At 42.2% G+C, this 26,146-nt stretch overlaps 1 protein-coding gene across 1 annotated transcript in view; it reads left to right on the top strand.

The window, feature by feature from the left end:
- LOC148530696 (uncharacterized) overlaps positions 1-26,146 on the top strand; it is a 79,728-nt gene that overhangs the window by 33,843 nt on the left and 19,739 nt on the right. Inside the window, exons 7-11 of the mRNA XM_088468283.1 lie at positions 2,038-2,069; positions 2,933-2,996; positions 3,161-3,217; positions 19,321-19,443; positions 19,529-19,572. Coding sequence (XP_088324409.1) covers positions 2,038-2,069; positions 2,933-2,996; positions 3,161-3,217; positions 19,321-19,443; positions 19,529-19,572 — 320 coding nt within the window. The remainder of the gene's footprint in view (positions 1-2,037; positions 2,070-2,932; positions 2,997-3,160; positions 3,218-19,320; positions 19,444-19,528; positions 19,573-26,146) is intronic.

Raw genomic sequence — 26,146 nt, forward strand, 5'->3', positions numbered from 1 at the left:
ACCCAGGGATCACAGCTCAAATGCCTCCTGCGTACTGGTGAAGGAACCTGCACCTGGGACAGTAGAGCAACCATGCTAGAGAAAAGGCATCATAGGCAAATGCAGGGGGGGTTTCCATCTGCCTATAAACCCCCCTCCCCAGCCGACACCATGACCACAATAGAAATAGTAATATAATAGAATTTTACTAGTGCTGCATTTTATTCTCAGTATCACAAAAGAAATAATTAGCACCACCTGTGGATCTTTTAACATGTATCAGCCAGTGATAAATAACCTGTGCACTAACTAGGAGATCTGGAAAACATGTATAGTCAGGAATGGTGCCCACATCTAAAATAAATACATTCAGCTCAGGCAGGATGGCCTACTGCCGCATCTAATGGCTTACTGTGATCGCTGGTCCTGTATATGCCGGAATTATGACACACACTATACTTTGTATGACACATATTAAAGCTGTTTAAGTACTAATTCTGCCCTCTTCATGGACTGGCCACACTCGCTCTAAAATCAAGCATTTGGAAACCCCCCTCTAGAAATCCTGCGTTTGCCACTGGGCATGATATTACACGGGAACCCAGTGATACTCTCAAGGCATGTAAGACTTTCAAGTCAGGAACTGTACCAGCCCAGAACCAGAGAGTGTTGTTTTGCTCATGTTTCCATAGCTAATTCCTGATATATTGGGCAGCACGGATGGTGTAATGGTTAGCATTACTGCCTCACAGCACTGAGGTTGTGGGTTCAATTCCAACCATGGCTCTAACTGTGCCGAGATTGTATATTCTCCCTGTGCGTGTGTGAGTTTTGTCCCACACTCCAAAAAAATATACTGGTAGGTTGATTGGCTCCCAACAAAAATTAACCCTAGTGTGCATGTGATAGGGAATATGGGCCCTCATTCAGAGCCGTTCGCTATTTGCGGTCATTTGTTCAAAAACAAGGGGTGGCTATTCAAATGATCCGTTCGCAAATTGCAGTCTGTTCACACCTCTAAGTCTGAACGAGCGAGCAAAACATACGCTCGTTTATTTGATAAAAACACCCCCTGGCCGCTCGCACCATACGTCATGTCCGCTATTTATTAGATTAATCGAGTACATCGTACAGCGTATGAACTGCTCGCTATTCTTGTGGTTGGTTTTTTCAACCGCTATTTTGCGAGCAGTTCTGAGTTAAAAAAAACCAAGTGACGTGGTCAATGACGCTGCTGTATTAATTATGCACTCCCTTAAAACGCCCGTTTTGACCTTTAAGCACGCCTGCGTTCGAATTCCACTCCCCCGTTTTCAAACACCTTCCCCTGTTACCACCCACATACGCCTCATTCTGTCACTCAAAATAGCAGGCACTCGCTATATAGCGTACAAACGATTTTCGGCCGCACTGACTGGTTCGCGCATGCGTACTAAAAACCGTACGCATGCGCAGATGTGCGAACATCGCTCGGAATGAGCGTACGGCCGCTAGCGAGCGGCTCTGAATGAGGGCCATAGATTGTAAGCTTCACTGGGACAGTGACTGTTGTGAGTGGGCAAATATTCTCTGTAAAGCACTGCAATATATGTGTATGTGCTGTATAAATAACTGGCAATAAATATATTACCAATAGAAAATCCAATCTCTTGGCATGTCTGAGTTATTATGAGTCCTTAGCTGGTAACTTATAAGAGATTCATGTCAGAGTTTTCCCGCAAAAACTAAAGTTACAATATTACTTGTAGCAACTAATTTTTTATATAGCTCAGCCCTTAAACTTCTACTTCATAACACTATGTTAAGCTTTGCTTGGCAGGTTTATAAAACTCTTTAAAACATATAAAGCAGAATGTGATTTGAAAATAATTAAAATATGAATACATTGCTTATATTGTCGATTTGCATTCAGTTTTAGTCTTACCTTCAACAGCTCCACTTCAGAAAAGGAATGATTGGCATACATTGTTATTATTACATTAGATAACAAAGATGTTACTTGCTGTTACCTAACTGTTGTACATTATTTGCAGTAATGGATTCTGATTTTTACTGCAGGGAAGAAGAATCTTTTCATGCTCAGGAACCAGGTGACTAAAATTGTCTCTTTCACTATTACAGTTTGTTTCTGTAATGGTGAATACACACGGTCAGGTTTAGCAGGACAATATAAACGATATCGTTTATCGTTAGATCGTTTATATCGTCCATTTTTTAGCCCCTTCCAACCCCCAAACGATGGACGATGCGCGGGCACGGTTGGCCGATAATGATAACGACCATCGCCCGTGCATGCAGTCCAACCTGGCCGATATCGACCAGGTTACTATAGGGACCCGGAGTTGTTTATTGCGGGTTGTTTAGTTGTTTGGGGGTTGGTGCTGTGCTGGATGTTCGATAACGATCATCCAGCACATGCTGGACGATCAGACAATGATATCTTTATCGTTGTCTGATCTGACCATGTGTATGCACCATAAGTAGCTAAATCACAGGTATTTTTACGAGTAGAAATACAGGCATTAGGCATCAGAATAATGAGCAGCAGTAAATGTAGGTGTATTGGCATTACTGACCAATATAATGCAATACAATACCAGGGTAGGGAACTTAGGGGAATAATGTCATCAGCAAATGAGACAGGAGGAAGAAAGTTTTGCTAAACAACATGTAAATAAGAAGGAGCTCTGAAATCTAATGTATGTTCCAGTCTGCAATGGCCTATTGTGTGCTTTACAGGGCAGGAAGATAAGGTTGTGCTATACGGTGCTTATAGGATGTGCTATAAGTGGCTAATGTCTTATAGAGAGTGTGTACCATATAAGAAAGCATTATTGGCAAGTCACACATTGTATTTGTACACAATCTCATTCATGTTCATTTCTATCCCTTTCCCTCATTTCTATGCTTATGTTGATTTGTATTTAATTATTTCTGCCTTTTGTTATACCAGACATAGCTGCACTGAATTCTCTGAATCTGATGGACGATGATCATACAGACACAGAGAGACAGAGGTATTTTGAATTTGTCAGCCTCTGTGTGTTATATTCAGTGGTCTGTGCCATGCCTGAGAGCTGGTAATCCACTTGTAATCCCTTTAAAGTGTGCAGAGAAAAACATCTTAACCCTTGCCTTATCTGAGTCTATTAACCCTATCTCTCCTCTCTTTTATGTTTAGGCCCCTATGGTTATGCTGCCTGAAAATATGTTCTCTACCTCAGTTTTGTAACAAAAGGTCATTATTTGTCTTTCCATGTATGTATGTATGTATGTAATGTATGTATATACGTGTTTGGGCCATATTCACTTAGGTGCGAAAAGTCGCATTTGGCGACAAATTCACGTGGCTGAATTATCGCCACATTTGCCAGTTTTGATGCAATCTTTTCGTGTACTTTCTCAATGCGCGCTCCCGCTTTTCACCCTATCCAATTGCAAAACAAACAAAAACATATATGTGCAATAATTGCGCATGGCGAAATTAACAAAAAGTACAGCACATTTGGGGAAATCAGTCTATACCCCATAAAAAGCTTAACTTGACACTAAATAGAAGTCTATTAATAGCCCTAATAAAAGTATTTTGGCTTCTTAAAGCGAGTCAAAGCTGTTATATGCATATATTATATTGGAAAAGATAATTGCTGTAGTTAAATTGGGGGTGCATTAAAATGGGTGCTAGTATATTTTGTGTCTATAAAGTGCAGTTTTAAAAAATTTTAAAAATACACCTGCTGCAGCCACCTGCAATCCTAAAAACGGGTTGGGTATGATATTCCGGTGTATGAGATGCTGGCAGTTGAAATACAGACCCCGGCATGTCAATCGTGCAGAATCCCGACAGAGTGAAGTAAGTACCCTAATCCTGCCCCTCTTTCCCCTAACCCTATCCCTCCTTTGGTGGTGCCTAACCATAACCTCCCTAGGGCCGGTGCAAGGTTTCTCGGCACCCTAGGCAAAACTTTTGACTACTCCACCCCCCCTCCACCTTAATACACACTTTTTTCCATCTCATCGGGGATATTTTCATTTTTAATAAACATATCCCGGCTATGTACAACCGGGAACTCGCTGGGACAGCGGTTGTGGTAACCGATATCCGCGCAAGTTACATCTCCGAGATTTCAGAGAAGTCTTTCAATGAAATTAAAGACTTCCCCGGGGGAAGCTGACACTGCGCATATTCACAGCGTCAGCTTCCTGGACTGGCCGGGGGATGTGGGGGAGAGATTGAAAGATCTCTCCTTCCCATGGAGACCCCATAGGCTGAAGTTGGTGTAAAATACTGGGGCTAAACACAAAAAAGCATTGCTTTTTGGAGTTTAGTACATATGGGTCAGATCGTATTCCTCATGGATAATAATGGGGACTGCGATCTGCAGTGCTATTTGGCACGTTGCCGGAGATTTCTGTAAAATCTCCTGCATTGTGCTATTAGTATATAGGAACAATGTATAGAATTATGCAGAAACTGCAGTTTCTGCATAATTTTATATAAAAAGCAGCTTGATACATATGCTACCTAAGATAGAACACACGCACATATATATATATATATATATATATATATATATATATATATTATACACATATTTATATATATATATATATATTATATACACATATGGATATACATACATATATTATACACACACATATATAAATGTACATTATATATATGCATATATATATTATATACACATATGGATAATTGGATATACATACATATATTATACACACACGCACATATATAAATGTACATTATATATATATATATATACATACATACATACACATACATACATGTATACATATATACACACATGTATACATATATACACACACACACATGTATATGTGTATATATATTCCCCAAGCCTACTTACCTCTGTGTGATTTCCTGTGTCCAATGGAATGTGTGGAAAGCCCCACGGTGGACAGTCCTTCAGGCTGGACTGTCTGTGGGTCACTTCAGGGGACAGCTCACCGTCAGCAAACAGCAATGAGTCCGAGGAGGCAGGAGGGCCGGGGTGCAAGTCCCAGAAGCTGCAGAACGCTGGAGGAGGTGGAGCGGCAGTAGAAGGCGGATCGGCAGTAGGTCGGAAGGGGTGCAAGACTGGAGGAGGCGGAGCGGCAGTAGGCCGGCCAGGTTGCAAGTGCCGGCAGCTGCAGACCGCTGCCCACCATGAGACTGGAGGAGGTGGAGTGGTAGTGGGTCGGCCGGTGACACAGTGATGTCACTGGCACCAGACCCAGCCGCTGGAGACTTGCTATCTTTGGGGGCCGGGTGTAGATGGGTGCCGCACCCGCCGCTAGGTTAAACAAGTTGCACCAGGAGGAGAGGCAAGGCAAGACCATGCCCAATCTCCAAGACAGCATGAGGGGACCGCTCCTGAGTGCCTAATGGAAGCGCCGGCCCTGAACCTCCCCCTGCTGGTGCCTAACCATAACCTCCCCTGATGGGCCTAACCTTAACCCCCTTCCCGCACCTTAAACCTAACCCTCCCCGGGTGTGCCTTACCCTTATCTCCCCCCGATGGTGCGTAACCCTAACCCACCCTCCCAGCAGCCTAACCCTAACCTTCGAAAGGAATCCCTAACCCACCTGGGGTGGTTCCTAAACCTATCCCCCCATCCCTGGGCTAAGTGTAATATTTTACCCGTAACCTTACGTGCCGCGCAGTCGGGATGCCAGACGTCGGTATCCTTATATGTTTGGCATTGCGGCGTCGGTATATCGAGGTCCGGGATCCTGTCCGACGTCATCTTAAATGTATCCCCCTAAAAACACCTGTCCCATCCATACAACCCCCCAAAATACCTGACCGAGTACTTTAAACCCATTTTCCAATACTTTTTAAATTTTCACCTCAAAAATGACATGTCATTACAGGTTGAGTCTCCCATATCCAAATATTCCGAAATACGGAATAATTTTGGCATGACTGAGATAATGAAACCTTTGATTTTTGATGGTTCAATGTACACAAACTTTGTCTAAGGCACAAATTATTAAAAATATTGTATAAAATTACCTTCAGGCTCTGTGTATAAGGTGTATATGAAACATAAATTAATGTCATTTCTGTACACAAACTTTGCTTGAGCCACAAAATTATTGAAAATATTGTATAAAATGACCTGCAGGCTATGTGTATAAGGTGTATATAACACATAAATGCATTCTGTGTGTATATTTGGGTCCCATCCCCAAGATATTTCATTATGAAATGCAAATATTCCAAAATACGGAATATTCCGTTATCCAAAATACCCCTGGTCCCAAGCATTTTGGATATGGGAGACTCAACCTGTATTAGGGGGAGTTAAGTTATTTTTTTTTTTTATATCTGAACCACGTCCCCACATTTTTAGCCAAAAATAGAGATTTTGCACATTTTATCACCTGCCTCTGAGATGGTGAAAACGTTAAGCTTGTTTCTGTCTATGGACTTTTCGCACATGCGAACACCCCAATAATTGGACAGTGCAATATGCATGTATGCGCGAATACTTCGCATCGGAGAACATTTTTTGCCAAATGCGACTTTTCGCTTCTAATTGAATACGGCCCTATATGACTTGCTAGAGGTTTTACACAGAGGATATTAAAACTTTAACTACCAGCCTCTGTTTTATTCCTCAGTTATGCAAAGGAAATTGTAGACAGCTCTCAGTGTCCTATAAATGTGAAGCTCTCAAAAGTGTTTAGTTATAACTTTATGCACTTTTTGCACCATATTCACATTTCTCTGTAATAATAATAGTTTTGGGAGATCTGCACTATTGTCTATATGGGGTATATTTACTAGTAATCATGTTTGGTCAGGAATAAGTGTGCTGGGCATCGTTCAGACTCAAGCGTGTTTTTCCCGATCAAACACACAGATTTAATATGAATCATGTTTGCCTGTCTGTTTTGATTCTATGGTGATACTGATCGTGCTGTATCATCTGCGAATTCAGTCGTATTTGCCTCTTCTAACTCAGCTGAGTACTGCACAGATCAGTGTCATCTGTGCAGCGCTTTGTGTGTAGTGTAAAGAGAGGGTTACAGATCCTATAACCAGCACCGGTTTGAACCAGCCGGGGTAGTAATGCCATAGCAGGGAGAAACACAGTGTGGGGTGGTAATGCCATAGCAGGGAGAAGCACAGCGTGAGGTTCCCCTGCCAAAGCATCCAGCCCCAAATTGGTCAGCCCAGGGCTGGATATCCTCTGAAAGTGGGGACCCCAAACACCCACTGAGACCAGCCCTTCCCTGCATGCATCTGAAGATGGTGTAAACTACAGGGGCCAAGCTTCGCTTTGGTACATAGGGGTCAGATTGTAGTCCCCATTGATAATAATTGCTAATTACCACTCTGCCAGTGATTTCTGTGAAATCTCCTACATTGTGCTATTAGTATTAGCAACAATTCATAAAATTATGCAGAAATTGCAGTTTCTACATAAGTTTCTGAAAAAAAAAAACTTGATACATAGGCCCATTAGTCATTTTAGTAATCATGGTAAATCTCTCATTGATTTTAATAAATGTTAATCTAGAAACCATTATTGCAGACTTCCTTATAGGGATAATATACATGCAAAAAACATTAAATAATCCTTACTGAATATTAATATTTATTATTCATTCACTGGAAATTATATGCTTACTGTAATTCTTGGTCTTTCTACAAAGCCGTTTGAAGAAACAGGAAAAGTTACAAACCTACACATCTTTATGATTGCTTATTTAAATGCATCCTAAAAACTTTTTCTTTTAATTTTGTTTTGTGAGTTTCTCGTATGTGTTTTGGTTCTGTGCTGCCAGTGTGTGTGGGTAGGCAGCCTTTGACTCAACAATATAACAGTAGTCATATGTCAACTCCCACTGGTGCCTTGAATAGGTTTCTACATTTCATCATTGCTTCTCATTAGCCAATTTAGCCAAGAAAAACTGAAATATTTGTTTCCTAATATCACTTTTTCTGTTTAAAACTCTGATAACAGAATATAAATCCTGAGAATGGAGAGTGACCAGTCAGGTAGAATAGAAACATGTTATCTAAGAGAACATAGTATTGGAAGTTAACTTAAAAAGAAACAAAACAAAGCAAATAGATTTGTTGCAGTATAAAGTAGCACTCTTGGGGGGATATTCACCGTTGTGCTCAGATTGGATCCATTAATTAGGTTTCTTACTCGCCATGAGTTATGGCTTCTAATTAGTAGCGGCAAAAGTTTACACTGTTGGGTTTGACATGGCAGCAGGCCGGTTCTAGACATTGTGGAGCTCAGGGCAAAAGTTCCAAGTTGCGATAAAAAAAAAAAAGAAAAAACTTTTTTTAGATGGCGCTCCTCTGCGCACGCGCTTCTGGAAAGGGGGCGTGTCCTTGTTTAACTCCTCCACTTCATCACATTGTGGGGCGTGCCTGGCACTTATGAATGTGCTGGGCTTCCCCCAAGCTCTCACCTCGTGGCGAATAATTGCCATGTGCAGTAATGCACCTTACACAGTATGTCTTACACAGTAATGCCCCTTATAACACATTATGCCACATGCAGTAATGCCCTGTATAACACATTATGCCACATGCAGTAATGCCCTTTATAACACATTATGCCACATGCAGTAATGGCCTTTATAACACATTGGGCTCGATTCTATTCTGCGCGAAGTGAATACCTCTGGGAATCAGCTCCCGGAGCTATTCAATACACCGCGCAGCTAACCCCGACTAAGGGTTTCTTATCGCATCCCTCCGAGGATGTGAGCAGAAATCCGACATCGCACCTGGAAAACAGCATCGCGCCGGGAAGTTAGGCCGGGGAATGCCCGTTCTCCCGCCTTAAATAGGGTGTTTAGTCGCAAGAACGGGCATTCTCCGACTAAACACCGCGCACAATTGAATAGCTCCGGGAGCTATCTTCCGGCGCAATTTACACCGCGGACAATTGAATCGAGCCCATTATGTCACACGCAGTAATGGCCTTTATAACACATTATGCCACACGCAGTAATGGCCTTTATAACACATTATGCCACACACAGTAATGCCCTGTATAACACATTATACCACATGCAGTAATGCCCTGTATAACACATTATGCCACATGCAGTAATGCCCTGTATAACACATTATGTCACATGCAGTAATGGCCTTTGTAACACATTATGCCACACACAGTAATGGCCTTTATAATACATTATGCCACACGCAGTAATGCCCTTTATAACACATTATGCCACATGCAGTGATAACCTGTATAACACATTATGGACCTCATTCAGAGTCGGTCGGTGCAGCCGCACGGTCGTAAGGGAAAAGGGTCCGGATATGCAAATGATGCACTCGCAGGTTGCGTCCTTAAGATCGGATCGTTAGCTGGCCGACCAAGGGGAGGATGCGGCCGTAAGACAAAAAATATGCCCCCTTCTCGTACGCATTACACGTCATCTCTGGCCATATAAGGATTAATCGAGACCATCGGTAACCATCGGAACTGGTCGTAGAGCTTAAGGTTGATCATACCCTCTCTTAATCACTACAATCAGGTCAGTGTACAAACCACCCATGTCACGTGTGCCATCACACTACTTTGTTAATTATGCACTCCCATAAAATGCTGTTCGCATAATGAGGCACGCCTGCGTTCGGATCTCCACTCCCCCGTTTTCAAGCACCTTCCCCTGTTACCACCCACAAACGCCTCATTCTGTCACTCAAACTACCGACCTGGCTGTGTTCAAGGAGAGAGAAATTTCAGATCGTAGCAGCTAGTTTGCGCACGCGCATTGCGAACTTTATGCATGCGCAGTTTAGCGAACATCGGTGGCATACGACCGTGCTGCCGCAACGACCGACTCTGAATGAGGTCCTATGTCACATGCAGTAATGTGCTTTATAACACATTATGCCACACACAGTAATGCCCTGTATAACACATTATGCCACACGCAGTAATGCCCTGTATAACACATTATGCCACACGCAGTAATGCCCTGTATAATACTTTATGCCACACGCAGTAATGGCCTTTATAACACATTATGTCACACATAGTAATGGCCTTTATAACACATTATGCCACACACAGTAATGACCTTTATAACACATTATGCCACATGCAGTAATGCCCTGTATAACACATTATGTCACATGCAGTAATGGCCTTTATAACACATTATGCCACACACAGTAATGGCCTTTATAACACATTATGCCACACGCAGTAATGGCCTTTATAACACATTATGCCACATGCAGTAATAACCTGTATAACACATTATGCCACACACAGTAATGCCCTGTATAACACATTATGCCACACACAGTAATGCCCTGTATAACACATTATGCCACACACAGTAATGCCCTGTATAACACATTATGCCACACACAGTAATATCCTGTATAACACATTATACCACACACAGTAATGGCCTTTATAACACATTATGTCACACGTAGTAATGGCCTTTATAACACATTATGCCACACACAGTAATGGCCTTTATAACATATTATGCCACATGCAGTAATGCCCTGTATAACACATTATGTCACATGCAGTAATGGCCTTTATAACACATTATGCCACACGCAGTAATGCCCTGTATAATACATTATGCCACACACAGTAATAACCTATATAACACATCATGCCACACGCAGTAATGCCCTGTATAATACATTGTGACACACACAGTAATTCAAATACGAGCGCTAATGGAAATGAATAAATAATATGTAGATTAAGATATAATGACTAGTGTGTTGTTAAGACTACGCCATCATAAATCCTATGACAATGATATCTGTATGTACTGATTGATTTGTAAATGGTTAAAATTAAAATAAAACAGAAGCACTTGGAATATTGGTAACAATAATTTGATAACAATACTGAATGTATGAATTGTTACTTATTGGCTAGTGTGTTTGCTGATATGCAAGCTTCACAACACTGTATCTTATTCACCTCTTTGAATAGTCAGTGATATATATTCGATTATGTATGAAGTGGGAGCATTCGATAAAACTTTAACCAATATTAGGAACACAAGGATAATTAAAAACAAAGCCAAAATTGCTTAGATAAAAAATGTTTATAGCTCTTGTGAGATATATGTTTGGAGAGTCTGTCAGTCTCTACCCTGGCTGATATGCCGCGAATGGATGCCGCACCTGACAGTGAAGCCAAAGGAATGGAGGTAATGCGTCACCCTGACTGTCCCTATCTTACCTCCTAGGCTTCTTCTGTTGGTGCGGCAGGTCTTCTCCTCGCTGCTGCCGTGGACGGATGCGGGAAGGGAGCCGCTGGTGGTGTCGCTCGGCCGGGGCGGGTGATATGACGTCACCCGCTTCCGTGCACAGTGCGTCTCCTCTATTATCAGACTCTGGTTCTCTCTTCACCTTCTCAAACGCGTTTCGTACCGCAGCGGGTACTTTTTCAAGGATAGGGTGTTCCTGGACTGCTGCTCAATTTATACGATTTTTTATTAAAATCCTCAGAAAAAACTTTATTGTTCCTTTAAAATTAGAGCAGGAAGTTCAAGCTAAAAAAGCGGTAACCTTGTGTTCCTGTTAAAGAAGTGCTCCCATGCTTATAGTGGTAAAGAATTATATGGATCTGATAAAATAATATAATTATTATTTTTAAAGTGCATTGTGTGCCCTAGTTAATATGTTAATTTTAATGTAACTTGTATTGAGATATAATAAAAAAAATTAAAAACATTAGTAGAAAAAATAGTTGTTATTCCAAAATTAAAAGTAGTAGTTATTTCAAGGTTCTTCCAGGAAGGCATTCAATTCTATATCGATATTTAGCCCTCTTGGTGTGAGGGTTCTTAATGTGTGAATCCATTTTGTTTCACATTTTATTAGAGTTGTACTGATGTTTCCTCCTCTCCAATTTAGTAGAATGTTCTGGATGCCTATAAACTTAAGTCCCCTTGGATTTTTCCCATGCTTTTCCAAGAAATTATGAGATACACTATGTGAATCGACTCCCTTTCTTATATTGTTAATATGTTCCATGATCCTTGTTTTTAGTTTTCTTTTCATCTGACCTATGTATTGTTTACCACAAGGGCATTCTAAAAGATATATGACCCCTTCAGTTTCGCATGTAATGTGCTCTTTAATTTTAAACTCATTCCTTTGGCCTCACTGTCAGGTGCGGCATCCATTCGCGGCATATCAGCCGGGTACAGACTGACGGACTCTCCAAACATATATCTCACAAGAGCTATAAAAAAATTTTATCTAAGCAATTTTGGCTTTGTTTTTAATTATCCTTGTGTTCCTAACATTGGTTAAAGTTTTATCGAATGCTCCCACTTCATACATAATCGAATATATATCACTGACTATTCAAAGAGGTGAATAAGATACAGTGTTGCAAAGCTTGCATATCAGCAAACACACTAGCCAATAAGTAACAATTCATACATTCAGTATTGTTATCAAATTATTGTTACCAATATTCCAAGTGCTTCTATTTGTTTTATTTTAATTTTAACCATTTACAAATCAATCAGTACATACAGATATCATTGTCATAGGATTTATGATGGCGTGAAGCACGTAGTCTTAACAACACACTAGTCATTATATATTAATCTACATATTATTTATTAATTTCCATTAGCGCTCGTATTTGACATATCAATCCCAATATTTATTTTACTGAGCTGCTTAAAAAACATTCACAAGCACAGAATATTTGTATTTTTCTTACCAATTCCCCCTTTAAATAATCTGCAGCTACTATGCAAACCACACTACTGACGCATAAATTTAGGAATGATAACCTCGATAACATTTTTTGTGAAGACTCCAACCCCGTGCTACTTCCAGAAGAAAATGAGAAATTTTGTAGTCAGTTTCTCAAGTTAGAGAAGAACTACATTGCAGAAACAAAACAATGGTGGGAGATAACTACATTAACAAAATACCTAGAAAAAGGAATGATACCAAGAGGATTACGTATCCAAAAAAATCCCACTTTCAATCCAACACAAAATGATTTCTTTAAAAGGTGGAACAACATCTTGGATAGCTGTTCCAAGGAATTAATTAAATTAATCATAGAAGACAGAAAAGTCTCTTTAACAAATATTAATGAAGAAATCCAAATGTATGAAAATAAATTTGACACATTAAAGTCAATGGAGGACTACACCAATCTAATAAAAATGACAAACGATAAAATAGAGAAGTTGGAAGAAGGAATTTTAAGACAAAAACAGAACAAATTCTTGAGAGACGTGAAAGCAAAAAAGAGCTTTGAAGAAAAAATAAATGAAAGAAGAGCCTCATCAGTACATGACACAAAATATACAAAACCAACGGAAAGAATAGCACACAAGAAACCTAACCAACAAAACCAGGGACAAAGATCCCATAGAGAACTCACTCAAAGGAATACAAAAATGAATAATGGAAGGAGAAAAGAACCATTAATAAAGGAGATCCCGACAGTACCAACAATACCGAGGACCTACCAGTCATATAATAAGAGACATTTTTCATACAACATAGAGGACCCATATAAACTTATCAAGGAATCATTCAATCAAGGTACAGAGGCAGCAGAAAAAGAACAAGGAAGAAACTATCGCAGTCTAATGGAACAAGTTGAAACAACAATTCCATCAGGGACAATAACAAAGAAAAGACAGAGAAAAGAAAGAGTCAGTTCAGAAGATAGCGATGAGGAAGATTTTTTAGACTTTGTTTGGGGCACAGGGAAACCACCAGAACATACAATGAAGAAAGTAAGAACATTAAAGACAAAAGAAAAAGAGGTGTCAGAGGAGGACTTAGAAGTAGAAAGAAACAGACAGGTCCCACGAATATGAACAAAGAAAAAAAACAAAGTATATTCAATTTAAGCAACAAGATTCTAACAGAAAATCACATAAGTCTACTCAGTAAAGGTCTGAAATTTGCTCCACACTCAAATATTAAGAAATTTAATCTTTATGTTGACACTCAAAAATGTATCAGAAAATTGTGCCTGAAGAAATATTTTGCAAGGGACCCAGTAACAAGAATGGATTTAGGACCACGCTCAGAATATGTACATACTTCATTTAAACCGAATTCAACCTTCTTACCATCACACATCAAGGGATCCCATTTCGATACGTTTCAGAAATTGGTGGAAAAAGAAATAGAGGATTTGCCAGAAAAATTTAAAATCAACTACAATTTGACCATAGCAGAGAAAAAAGCAATGATGAATTTAAAAGAAGATGATTCAATAATTATCAAACCCGCCGATAAGGGAGGGGGATTGGTGATTATGAACAAAGAAGATTACACAAAGGAACTAGAGAGATTGCTAGATCCAATAACTTATCAACAATTACCCAATAACCCAACAGAAGAATATAGAAGAGAACTATCACTCCACCTTGAAGAAGGGCTACATCTTGGAATAATAGCAAAAAAAGAAATGGACTACCTGGATGTCAAAAACACAAATATTCCTGTGTTCTACCATTTGCCGAAACTACACAAAGACAAGCGTAACCCACCAGGACGGCCCATAATTTCGGGAATTGGCTCTATATCATCAAAATTATCTAAATACATAGATTTCTTCCTCCAAGACATAGTAACGAAACAAAAAAGTTTTCTGAAGGACACCATACAAGTTCTACAGCTGCTGGAGAAAACGGAGTGGAAAAATAGCTATACCCTATGCACAAGTGATGTAAAGTCTCTTTACACGTGTATAGACCATGAAATTGGATGTAATCACACAAGACACTACCTTACAACAAGTACAAATATCCCAACAAGACAAGTGAATTTCATAATGGACAGTATTGAATTTATCCTCAACCATAACTTTCTTTGGTACAATGGGGGCTACTTTAAACAGCTCAAAGGTACAGCTATGGGCACTACATTTCACACCAAGCTATGCAAATCTTTTTGTCGCAAAGTGGGAAGACGACCACATTTGGACCAACAGCCCCTTTTCTGAATATATAATATGTTGGAAACGATATATAGACGACATACTGTTTATTTTGAGTGGACCAGAGAATCTTTTGGAAGACTTTATCAAATATATCAACGACAATGGTATCGGCCTGGAGTTCACCACACAGAGCAGCAAAGAAACAGTGGTTTTTCTTGATCTGGAAATATTTGTCAGGGGAGGGTACTGAAGACAAAAACACACATTAAGGAGGTAGATGGTAACAACTTCCTTGATCGCAGAAGCAACCACCACAGGAAATGGATAGAAAACATACCAGAGGGCCACATGAAAAGAATACGTAGAAATTGTACAGACCAAGGAGACTTTATACAACAAACGGAAGATCTGAAACAGAAATTTGTTGAAAAAGGTTATAAGGAAGAAAAATTGGAGAATCATATGAGAAAAGTCACGAGTATGAAAAGGGAAGACCTCCTACAGTACAAAGAAAAAATCCAAGAGAACCCTGAAGTTACCTTGATCACACAATACAATGGAAACCATAATATTATAGAAAACATATATCGCAAGCATTGGCACATTTTACAATTGGACCAGGACCTCAAAGGAATGGTTGGAGCAAGGCCAAGAATAATATACACCAGAGCCAAAAACCTAGAACAGGAACTTACCCAAAGCTTTGTACCCATCGAAAAGGATAAGGGAAACAAGCTGAATACAGGTTTTTACCATTGCCTAAAATGTAAAGCATGTAGAAATGAAAACTTTAACAATACAAAGAAAATTGAAAAATGTAAATCAAATAACACAGAGCAATAGTTTAAAATTAAAGAGCACATTACATGCGAAACTAAAGGGGTCATATATCTTTTAGAATGCCCTTGTGGTAAACAATACATAGGTCAGATGAAAAGAAAACTAAAAGCAAGGATCATGGAACATACTAACAATATAAGAAAAGGAGTCGATTCACATAGTGTATCTCATCATTTCTTGGAAAAGCATGGGAAAAATCCAAGGGGACTTAAGTTTATAGGCATCCAGAACATTCTACTAAATTGGAGAGGAGGAAACATCAGTACAACTCTAATAAAATGTGAAACAAAATGGATTCACACATTAAGAACCCTCACACCAAGAGGGCTAAATATCGATATAGAATTGAATGCCTTCCTGGAAGAACCTTGAAATAACTACTACTTTTAATTTTGGAATAACAACTATTTTTTCTATTAATGTTTTTAATTTTTTTTTATTATATCTCAATACAAGTTACATTAAAATTAACATAATAACTAGGGCACACAATGCACTTTAAAAATAATGATTATATTATTTTATCAGATCCATATAATTCTTTACCACTATAAGCATGGGAGCACTTCTTTAACAGGAACACAAGGTTACCGCTTTTTTAGCTTGAACTTCCTGCTCTAATTTGAAAGGAACAATAAAGTTTTTTCTGAGGATTTTAATAAAAAATCGTATAAATTGAGCAGCAGTCCAGGAACACCCTATCCTTGAAAAAGTACCCGCTGCGGTACGAAACGCGTTGGAGAAGGTGAAGAGAGAACCAGAGTCTGATAATAGAGGAGACGCACTGTGCACGGAAGCGGGTGACGTCATATCACCCGTCCCGGCAGAGCGACACCACCAGCGGCTCCCTTCCCGCATCCGTCCATGGCAGCAGCGAGAAGACCTGCCGCACCAACAGAAGAAGCCTAGGAGGTAAGATAGGGACAGTCAGGGTGATGCATTACCTCCATTCCTTTGGCCTCACTGTCAGGTGCGGCATCCATTCGCGGCATATCAGCCGGGTACAGACTGACGGACTCTCCAAACATATATCTCACAAGAGCTATAAACATTTTTTATCTAAGCAATTTTGGCTTTGTTTTTAATTATCCTTGTGTTCCTAACATTGGTTAAAGTTTTATCGAATGCTCCCACTTCATACATAATCGAATATATATCACTGACTATTCAAAGAGGTGAATAAGATACAGTGTTGTGAAGCTTGCATATCAGCAAACACACTAGCCAATAAGTAACAATTCATACATTCAGTATTGTTATCAAATTATTGTTACCAATATTCCAAGTGCTTCTATTTGTTTTATTTTAATTTTAACCATTTACAAATCAATCAGTACATACAGATATCATTGTCATAGGATTTATGATGGCGTGAAGCACGTAGTCTTAACAACACACTAGTCATTATATATTAATCTACATATTATTTATTAATTTCCATTAGCGCTCGTATTTGACATATCAATCCCAATATTTATTTTACTGAGCTGCTTAAAAAACATTCACAAGCGCAGAATATTTGTATTTTTCTTACACACAGTAATTCCCTTTATAATACATTATCCCCAATTCAAATTATGTCACACAGTAGTCCCTTATTCAATATATGAAACACAGTGGGCCCCTTTTACACAATGCCCAAATTAGTGCCCCTTATACACAATGCCCACATTAGTAGTGCCCTTAATACAATGCCCACAGTAGTAATGCCCCTTATACAATGCTCACAGCAGTGGTGCCCCTTACACAATGGCCCCGGTAGTGGTATCCTCCATGCAGTGCCCTCATTAGTAGTGCCCACAGTGGTAATTCCCCCATTGGTAATGCCCACAGTGTTAATGCCCCAATAGTAGTGCCCACAGTAGTAATACCCCCTATAGCAGTGCCCACATTAGTAGTGCCCACAGTAGTAATGCTCCTATAGTAGTGCCCACAGTAGGAATACCCTCAGTAGTGCCCCCAGTAGTAATGCCCTCTATAGTAGTGCCTCCAGTAGTAATGCCCACTATTGTAATGCCCCATTAGTAGTGTCCCAGTAGGAATGCCTCCATTAGTAGTCCCTCCAGTAGTAATGCCCACAATAGTAATGCCCCCATTAGTAGTGCTCCCAGTAGTAATGCCCCCTATAGAAGTGCCTCCAGTTGTAATGCCCCCAATAGTCGTGCCCCCAGTAATAATGCTCCCAGTAGTAATGCCCCTATAGTAATCCCCCCTATAGCCATGCCCCCAGTAGTAATGCCCCCCTATAACCATGCCCCCTGTAGTAATGCCTGCCTATAGCCATGCCTTCAGTAGTAATGCCCCCTTATAGCCATGCCCCCAGTAGTAATGCCTCCCCATAGCCATGCCCCTAGTAGTAATGCCCCCCTATAGCCATGCCCGCAGTAGTAATGCCCCCCTATAGCCATGCCCCCTTATAGCCATTCCCCTTTATAGCCATGCCCCCAGTAGTAATGCACCCCTATAGCCATGCCCCCAGTAGAAATGCCCCCTATAGTAATCCCCCCTATAGCCATGCCCCCGTGCCTCCCTTCCGAAAATAAAATATACAATTAAAATACAAACACAATACTTACCTTAAGCACCGCTCCTGCGTCTGCTGCCGTCCGGTCCGACCACGGCACCACTACTGATCTATGGGAGAGACGTCATGACGTCCCTCCCATAGTGCTCTCTGCGGGTGCCGGAAGCCAGAGCTCAGGAGTGAGCTCCGACTTTCGTCTGCCACTGCAGGGAGGGAGCCGAGTGCCTGCTGATAACAAATATCAGCGGGCGCCTGGCAAATGGAGCCTCCCTGCGGTGGCTATTGGGGAGGAGACCGGCGCTGTGTTTTTTTTTCCTGGGATTTTTTTTTTTCTCTCCTGGGAACTCATTGGCGCCCTCTAGGGGCCGGCGCTCTGGGCAACGGCCCTGTTAGCCCACCCCTAGAACCGCCACTTACAGCACATGCATGAACTGAGTTCACGTATGCATACTGAGGGGGAGGGGGTGGGTGGGTTCCAAATGGATCAGGGTTTTATGGTACCTTTTGCCTGCCACACACCCCTACCACATAATGTCATGCTGAGGGGGCAGGGCTGCCAGCCCCGGTAAGGACAGCAGCACTGCCGGGAGCATACTCAGGATGCTCTGGGGTGCTGTAAATGCTGCCAGCTGATGTTCCAGGCACTCTGTTAGCCAGATGCAGGGACAATAGGGCAACGTCGGTGGCGCCCACTGTGCCCTGTGCTCTGTGGGGCGACACTACTCGCACTCCCCTAGTTACAGCCCTGACTAGCGTCATCTGAAGATGGTATCAGTTCCCTCAATCAAACTTTCAGTTTTCGGAGTTTGATGAATGAAGGTCCTAATACTAGTGTATGGAGGCGGCCTGCCACTTCTGCACTGCAAGCTAAGCAGGTTATATCCATGATATCTCTAGCATGAATCATTCCTACAAAAGTAGGTGAAACATATTCTTCGCAGCTACAATATGGAATGATGAATAGGCCACTTAGTCCTAATGTAAGTTTGGAGACAGCAGCTGCTTTTGGGGTATAATAGACACAGTCTTTCTTTTGTCTCTGATAGGGAAAGTCAGATCTTGGAGAAAAGATGCAGCGAGGACGGATCTATGAATCTGCCTCAACTGAATCCTATTGAATCTAGGTCCTTATTACCCGCTCAGGAGGCTCCTACAAGCACCGCTTTTAGGTAACTCATCCAGTAGAAAATAGACAGCAAGCAGATGTTACTAGCACAGTTACATAAAGAGCTGACAGTGTCTCCTTGTCCCCAGCAGGAATGCTGAAGAGGAATCTATACTTGAAACCAATGCAGAAGGTAAGACTTTGTAATGTACATATAGATGTGATTATGGATACAATGTACAAATCTTCCTGGTCAGCTATCCCTAAACACTGTCCTCTGTTATAGGGCCGTCTCTACCATTGGGCCTTTTGGGCAGTTGCCCAAGGGCCCGAAGCATCAAGGGGCCCGCCGGCCGCAGCCAGTTTTTTTTTTTTAAAGCACCACTGTGTGTAACTTCCCCCACCCCCGGTGACGAGCGGAATCGTCCCCCCCCCCCACCCCCACGCTTGACAAGTACTCACCAACGACCCAACACCAACGCCGTTGTCCGCCTGCGGCAGTCAGACAGAGGGGGTTATTCAATTTGGATGCGGAAAGTCGGAATCGGCGATAAATTATCGCCGATGACATCATTTTCGCATGTTTCAATTATCCCCATATTCAATCACAAAGATTTTTCGCCGGTTCAAAAAGTCTTTGTTAAAAAACAGGGATAAGTTTTCACCATGTTTTACATGGCAAAACAAAGTGTAGAATTCGTGTTTAGGGGTGCAGGCTTAAAAAAAATTGCCTGCGCCCCTGGGAATAGCCCCTGACAATGAATTGTGTCAAAAAAAAGTTTAAAAAAAAAATAGGGACACCCCAAAAAATATATTTTAATTTTGGGGTAAAAAAAAAAGGGAAACAGTGGTTAAAAATAGCGCAATAGATTCAGGGGTATTCTGTAAGTATACGGCAGGTGTTTTCTGGAATAGGCTATTAGCGGCAGGTGCATTTTTGCAGAATTTAAAAAAAATAAGTTTAGGGACGTAAAAATATGCTAGCACCCATTTTCATGTACCCCAAATTTGATGGGACCAATTTTTTAAATAAAAAAAAAAAACCTAAGTGCTCTTCTGCATCACTTCTTTAATGTCGGGAAGGAAACACCTGCCGCGGCTATATTTAAAAATGCAGAACACATTCTGCAGGGGTAAACGGGGGTACCCACAGTGATCCCCCATGTCTAGACATCATTAGGGTGGTCCCAGGATTAATTCCCGAAAATTCCATTATTTTTCCCGATACTTACCTTTCCAGCGGGCACGCACCCGATACTTTATACCCAGAAAAGCTCCGATGTGGAGCGAAAATCCAGCACGGACTTTTCGCTCAAATATTGAATACGGGCCAGAGTCTCTCTGAGGGACGACTGCTGACTGTCTGTCTTGATGCACGAGCTGCAGCAGCGCCGCCCAGGCCAGCTGGCTCCTAGTGTGCCGCTTCCGCTCGCTGCCTGCCGGGCAGTGTCTGGAGACTGGAGCCGCTGCCGGACTGGTCACACGAGGATCCGTCGTTGTTTGTCCCGGTCTCTCTCAGCTCCTCAAGAGTCAGGACAGGAAACTCCTCTCTGCTAGGCGAACCACCACTGCGTCCCGACCGCATGACCCGGCCAGGGCTGTCTTAGGTAAGAGCCCCCTGGCCCTGTTTTCCATGACAGGGTCTGACTGGGCAATGGGCATTATTGTGTCCTTCATTAAGGTTGGGATTTGGAAATAATAGAGCAATCCCTCCTGTGATTATATGTATAACAAGCACAACTGAAAAAAACGGCCAGGAATATTACTATTACAGAATGGCATTGTAGTCTGCAGTTTTGTAGCTGTGTATATGAGCAGTGCTGTAACCCAGCAATGTCCTGTGTCTTATGGCACTTGTTTTAAGAACATTCATTTTCATTTTATTGACCATTTACTGTACATTTTTTTCCCGTCAATGGATGGGTAGGGGCATTGCTTTGCCCAGGGCCCACACTGCTGTTAAGACAGCCCTGCTCTGGTACCATTAATAGATCATGTTTAGAATAGTTTCCTGTTGGATAACATGTAAAATATTGTACATGATATGCTAAGGACATAAATACATGGCTCAAGTGCCTCCATGAAGTATTGACTGGTGTCAATAATTCTCACTGACTGTCTCCATTAGCTTCCTAAGAAGTTCTTGCTTCACTATGGTTGGCGGTCACTCAATTTACTGAATTTAGGTACAATGTTTATTTATCAGTAAGGAAACAGAGTTCAGCTAAACTTAATGTGAGAAAGGCTGGAGTTTCAAAAAGCTGATCTTCAGAAAATAATTTCAGATTGTAAGTGATAAAAGATATGTTTACGTGTTCAGTATGCATGTCTGATATCTAGGTGTGAGGAATGAGAGTATTCCTGTAACTGTATAGTGGTCTCCTGATATGTTTTAGCTGTCCTGATTCCCCTTTTCTATTATGTTATTTATGATGCTCTCAGGATCAAAATTGATGGCTGATGATTTTCTAGAATAGGATCTTTTTGTTTTATGTGCAGTGCTGCCCAGTGGTGCAGCTAGGGGGGAGTGGATAGGGCACACAGGATGACGTATGGAAAGGGGGGTCTGGCGCTGGTCGACGTGGAGCCGCAGTTCAAATGACGTGTGATGATGATCAATTAACACCTTTCAAATCAACGGTGCTGCGACTGTCTTCTTCATAGCGTGTTAGTATTTCTGTGTTGACACTAAGGATGGCCATAGGCCATTGATGGCTAACAACCTATGGTTGAAGGTTTTGCCATCAATGACGGAGATCCCATGGTTCTCCGCCATCGATGGCTGCCTGTTAACAATGCTTTTTGGGGTTTTCTCCTGATGCAGGGGGCACGGAACTTTGCCTTACCACTGCATTGTCACACTAAGAACTGCCCCTGAACCTAATTAGCTCACACCCCACCGCACCCCCGCAGCAGTGATGGCAAGCAAACCATTTAAACCATTGATTGTTCACCATTGATGGTTACATCTCATCGATGTGAATCACAGATGGCACCTTTGATGATGAACTCACTGATGGCCATCCCTAGGTGACACACTGGCTGCAGCATACACTGTAAGCAGGGAACTGGAAGGAAAGAGTTGAGGCCGTGGTGTTAGGGTGAGGAGCCTGACCGGACCAAGCCAGCGCCCAGCACTTCATTGCCTGCTACTCACTTCGACAGTTTTACCAGCAGCAGCCACCACACCTAAGAGCAGGGTACACGTATATATAATATATATCTGTGTGTATATATTATATATATATATAGTGGTGAGAAGGTGTAATGATTCCAGAAGGGAATAACGCCAATGACTGTAGAGCGGAGTATTAGGTAAGGAGATAGGTTGGGGGTACCCCTTGTGGACTGGTGATGATAACAACTGTAAGTAATAGGACAGTCCAGCTACAACCTTGAGGGCTGGAGTACTTGGCTAGTGGCAGCCGTTTTGCCTTGAGGGCTGTTGAGGTGTTGCAACCTTGAGGACTAGTAAGTCTTTGGTGAGAGGCAGCCTCTGGGTTGAATAGGATGCGGCTTTGGCCATGGCAAGAGGCAGCCTCTGGGCTGAATAGGATGTGGCTTTGGCCATGTAGCAGCCTTGAGGGCTGGTAAGCCTTGCTGAGAAGCAGCCTCTGGGCTGGATTGAATACAGCTTTGGCTGAGCAGAAGCCTTGAGGGCTAGTAGGCCTTGGCAAGAAGCAACCCCTGGGCTGAATTGGATGCGGCTTTGGCCTTGTAGCAGCCTTGAGGTCTGGTAAGCCTTGGCGAGAAGCAACCCCTGGGCTGAATTGGATGCGGCTTTAGCCGTGAAGCAGCCTTGAGGGCTGGTAGGCCTTGGCTGGTAGACGCTGGCGTTGGTGCGCTAAATTGTACACTAAGGATGCTGAGGTGTGGCCTATGTCGCCAGGTTGACACAGGCATTGGTGCACTGGATTGCACACTTAGGATGCTGAGGTGCGACCTATGACGCTGGGTTGACATAGGCATTGGTGCACTGGATTGCGCACTTAGTGCGGGTGCACTCTGTGCCGCTGAGATTACACAAGCGGCTGGGAGCAGGAATGCACACTGTGCCGCCTAGAATACACAAGCGGCAAACAGCAGATGTTGCCGCCTGGATGGTACAAATGGCAGACAACAAAAAAGCAAACAGGAGAACTGGAACTCAACTGATCAAACAGGAGACTGCCCACAACCGGAAACACATGGGAAAAGCTATCATCGGCATGGAGTGAAGGACTGGCTGCAATTTAACAGGTACAGGGTCCAATCAGAGCAAGTCCTGCAAGTCTCCCTAATGACAGACTCATGCACCTGGTCTGTGCACACAGACAAGAGAATCAATTAGGGTGCAGCTGACACACTGCACAGAGACAGATAGTAATACTGAATACATGAGATCAGAACACACAGACAGACAGGAATTGATGCAGTGCCCCAGCAACAACCAGGACTGGGAATTGTAACCAAAATGATCTGCTAGCCGCAGGTCCTAACAGAAGGGTGATCTCTCAGCTGAATTGCCCACATTCTGGTGGGATAAGCTCCCTCCAAGGGAGAGGAAAACAAGACCAGCACATTCTGCATGTACAATAGAATTTTGGAATTATGGGTTTTCTGGGCTGCACAGCTCAAAGTGGAGATATGGAAGTCCTTGTTTTCCAGGGCGCCCAGAGACAGCAAGAAGTCAGCAGCACAGGAAGGGTTTAAAACTCTCACACACCTGTTGCTTATTGCTCCTGATGCTGGGCATACTAGTCAGGCGATAGGCTGGGGTGGTGGTTAGTATTAGGGTGCCAGGACCTGGAGGGTCCAAGGGCCATGCTGGGAAGGCATGCGCAAACTGCTGACTGATTAGCACAAGGAGTGCTGAGACTTTTATGTTTGTTTGCTTGTTTACTTTTATGTTATGTGCCTGTATGTATGCAGGCCTAACCTCACGTATGCTAAAGTGCAGTGTCTGCTACCATTAAAAAGGTACTGCTTCATCAAATACCTGCCTGTCTGGAATCCTCACTTCAAGTACCCATTTTACTATATATATATATATATATATATATATATACATATATATATATATATATATAAAATGTTCTCTGTATTTTGTGATGGTCACTGGTGCTCTCTGTATTAGGATGTCACTGTGATGATCTCTGTATTACACGGTGGTCACTGTGTTGTTCTCTTTATTATATGGTGGTCACTGATGCTCTCTGTATTATGTGTTATATGAAGGTTATTGTGATGCTCTCTGTATAGTATGTCGGTCACAGCAGTGTTCTGTGGTGGGTGAGGTAATGTAGTACAAGCAGCAATACTTACTTTGAATCTTGAAACAATAGAACCTGCATCTTCATTCAGTAGTGAAGACACCCCAGAGCCACAATAAATGCAGCAGGATTTTGTGTAAAGGTGGGTACACACTATACAGATATATCTGCAGATGATGGTTGTTCGTACACACTGAACTACAATCATCTGTGCCTGCCCGCCCCCCTCCTCGCAGCTGCCGCTATATGTGTACGGGCGGTCTGCAGACATATCTGTGTGCAGCACAGCCAATGCAATATGTCGGTGAACGCCGACGTTCACTGACATATCGTGGGTACACACTGCCCGACGGGCAGCAGATACAGTGGCCGATCAATTGATCGGCCAATGTATCTGTCAGTGTGTATCCAGCTTAACAGAACTAAACATGTCTCTTGCCCTCACCCTACATACATTTCAGTCTTTACAAAACTGACATCTGTATCCAAACAAGCTGACGCTGACTAATAAACACTATGGGGGGAGGGAAGGGTAGAAGTAGAGCTGAGTTTTTGCCCTGTGTGTCAGAAAGTCTAGCTTCACCCCTGGTGCTGCCCATGCTAACACTTAATCTGTCAAAAGTAATAAAATAAATGCATTTCACATTTGAATGAGAAGCTGTTCAGGCAGTATCTGAAAATGTAACAATCATTTAAAAAGACCTCATTGATAATCCCTCTGAACTTTGGGCCTGATTCAGAGCCGCTCGTAAGTGGCCGCTCGTTCGCTCCGAGCGATGTTTGCCCAACTGCGCATGCGTACGGATCGTAATACGCATGCGCGAACCAGTCAGTGCGGCCGAAAATTGTTTGTTCGCTAAATAGCGAATGCCTGCTATTTTGAGTGACAGAATGAGGCGTATGTGGGTGGTAACAGGGGAAGGTGCTTGAAAATGGGGAGTGGAGATCAGAACGCAGGCGTGCTTAAAGGTCAAAACGGGCGTTTTAAGGGTGTGCATAATTAATACAACAGCGTCATTGACTACGTCACTGGGTTATTTTATAGCCAGAACTGCTCGCAAGATTGTGGTAGCAAAAACCAACCACAAGAATGGCGAGCAGTTCATACGCTGGTCTATGTACTCGATTAATCTAATAAATAGCGGACATGACGTAGGATGCGAGCGGCCAGGGGGCGTATTTTTTAAAAAAACGACCGCAAGTTTTGTTCGCTCGTTCAGACATAGAGGCGTGAACAGACCGCAAAGAGCGAACGGTTCATTTGAATAGCCACCCCTATTTTCTGGACGAACGACTGCAAATAGCGTCCGGCTCTGAATCAGGCCCTTTGTTGGCAATGAGACAGGTTTTTTCAGTGTCATTATTGGGGTTACAAGGCCACCTAGTGAACATCCCTGAATTATTCCCTCCACAGACTGAGGGCCCTGCTCAGAGTGTACGCTAATGCACTCTGCCCACTAGCAGCTTCACAAATCCAGTCTAGTAACCCTACGGTACTGCAGTATAGCTCCTGGA

Source organism: Taudactylus pleione, unplaced genomic scaffold, assembly GCF_031769625.1.
Source record: "Taudactylus pleione unplaced genomic scaffold, aTauple2 ptg000085l, whole genome shotgun sequence".
NCBI classification, from domain to species: domain Eukaryota; kingdom Metazoa; phylum Chordata; class Amphibia; order Anura; family Myobatrachidae; genus Taudactylus; species Taudactylus pleione.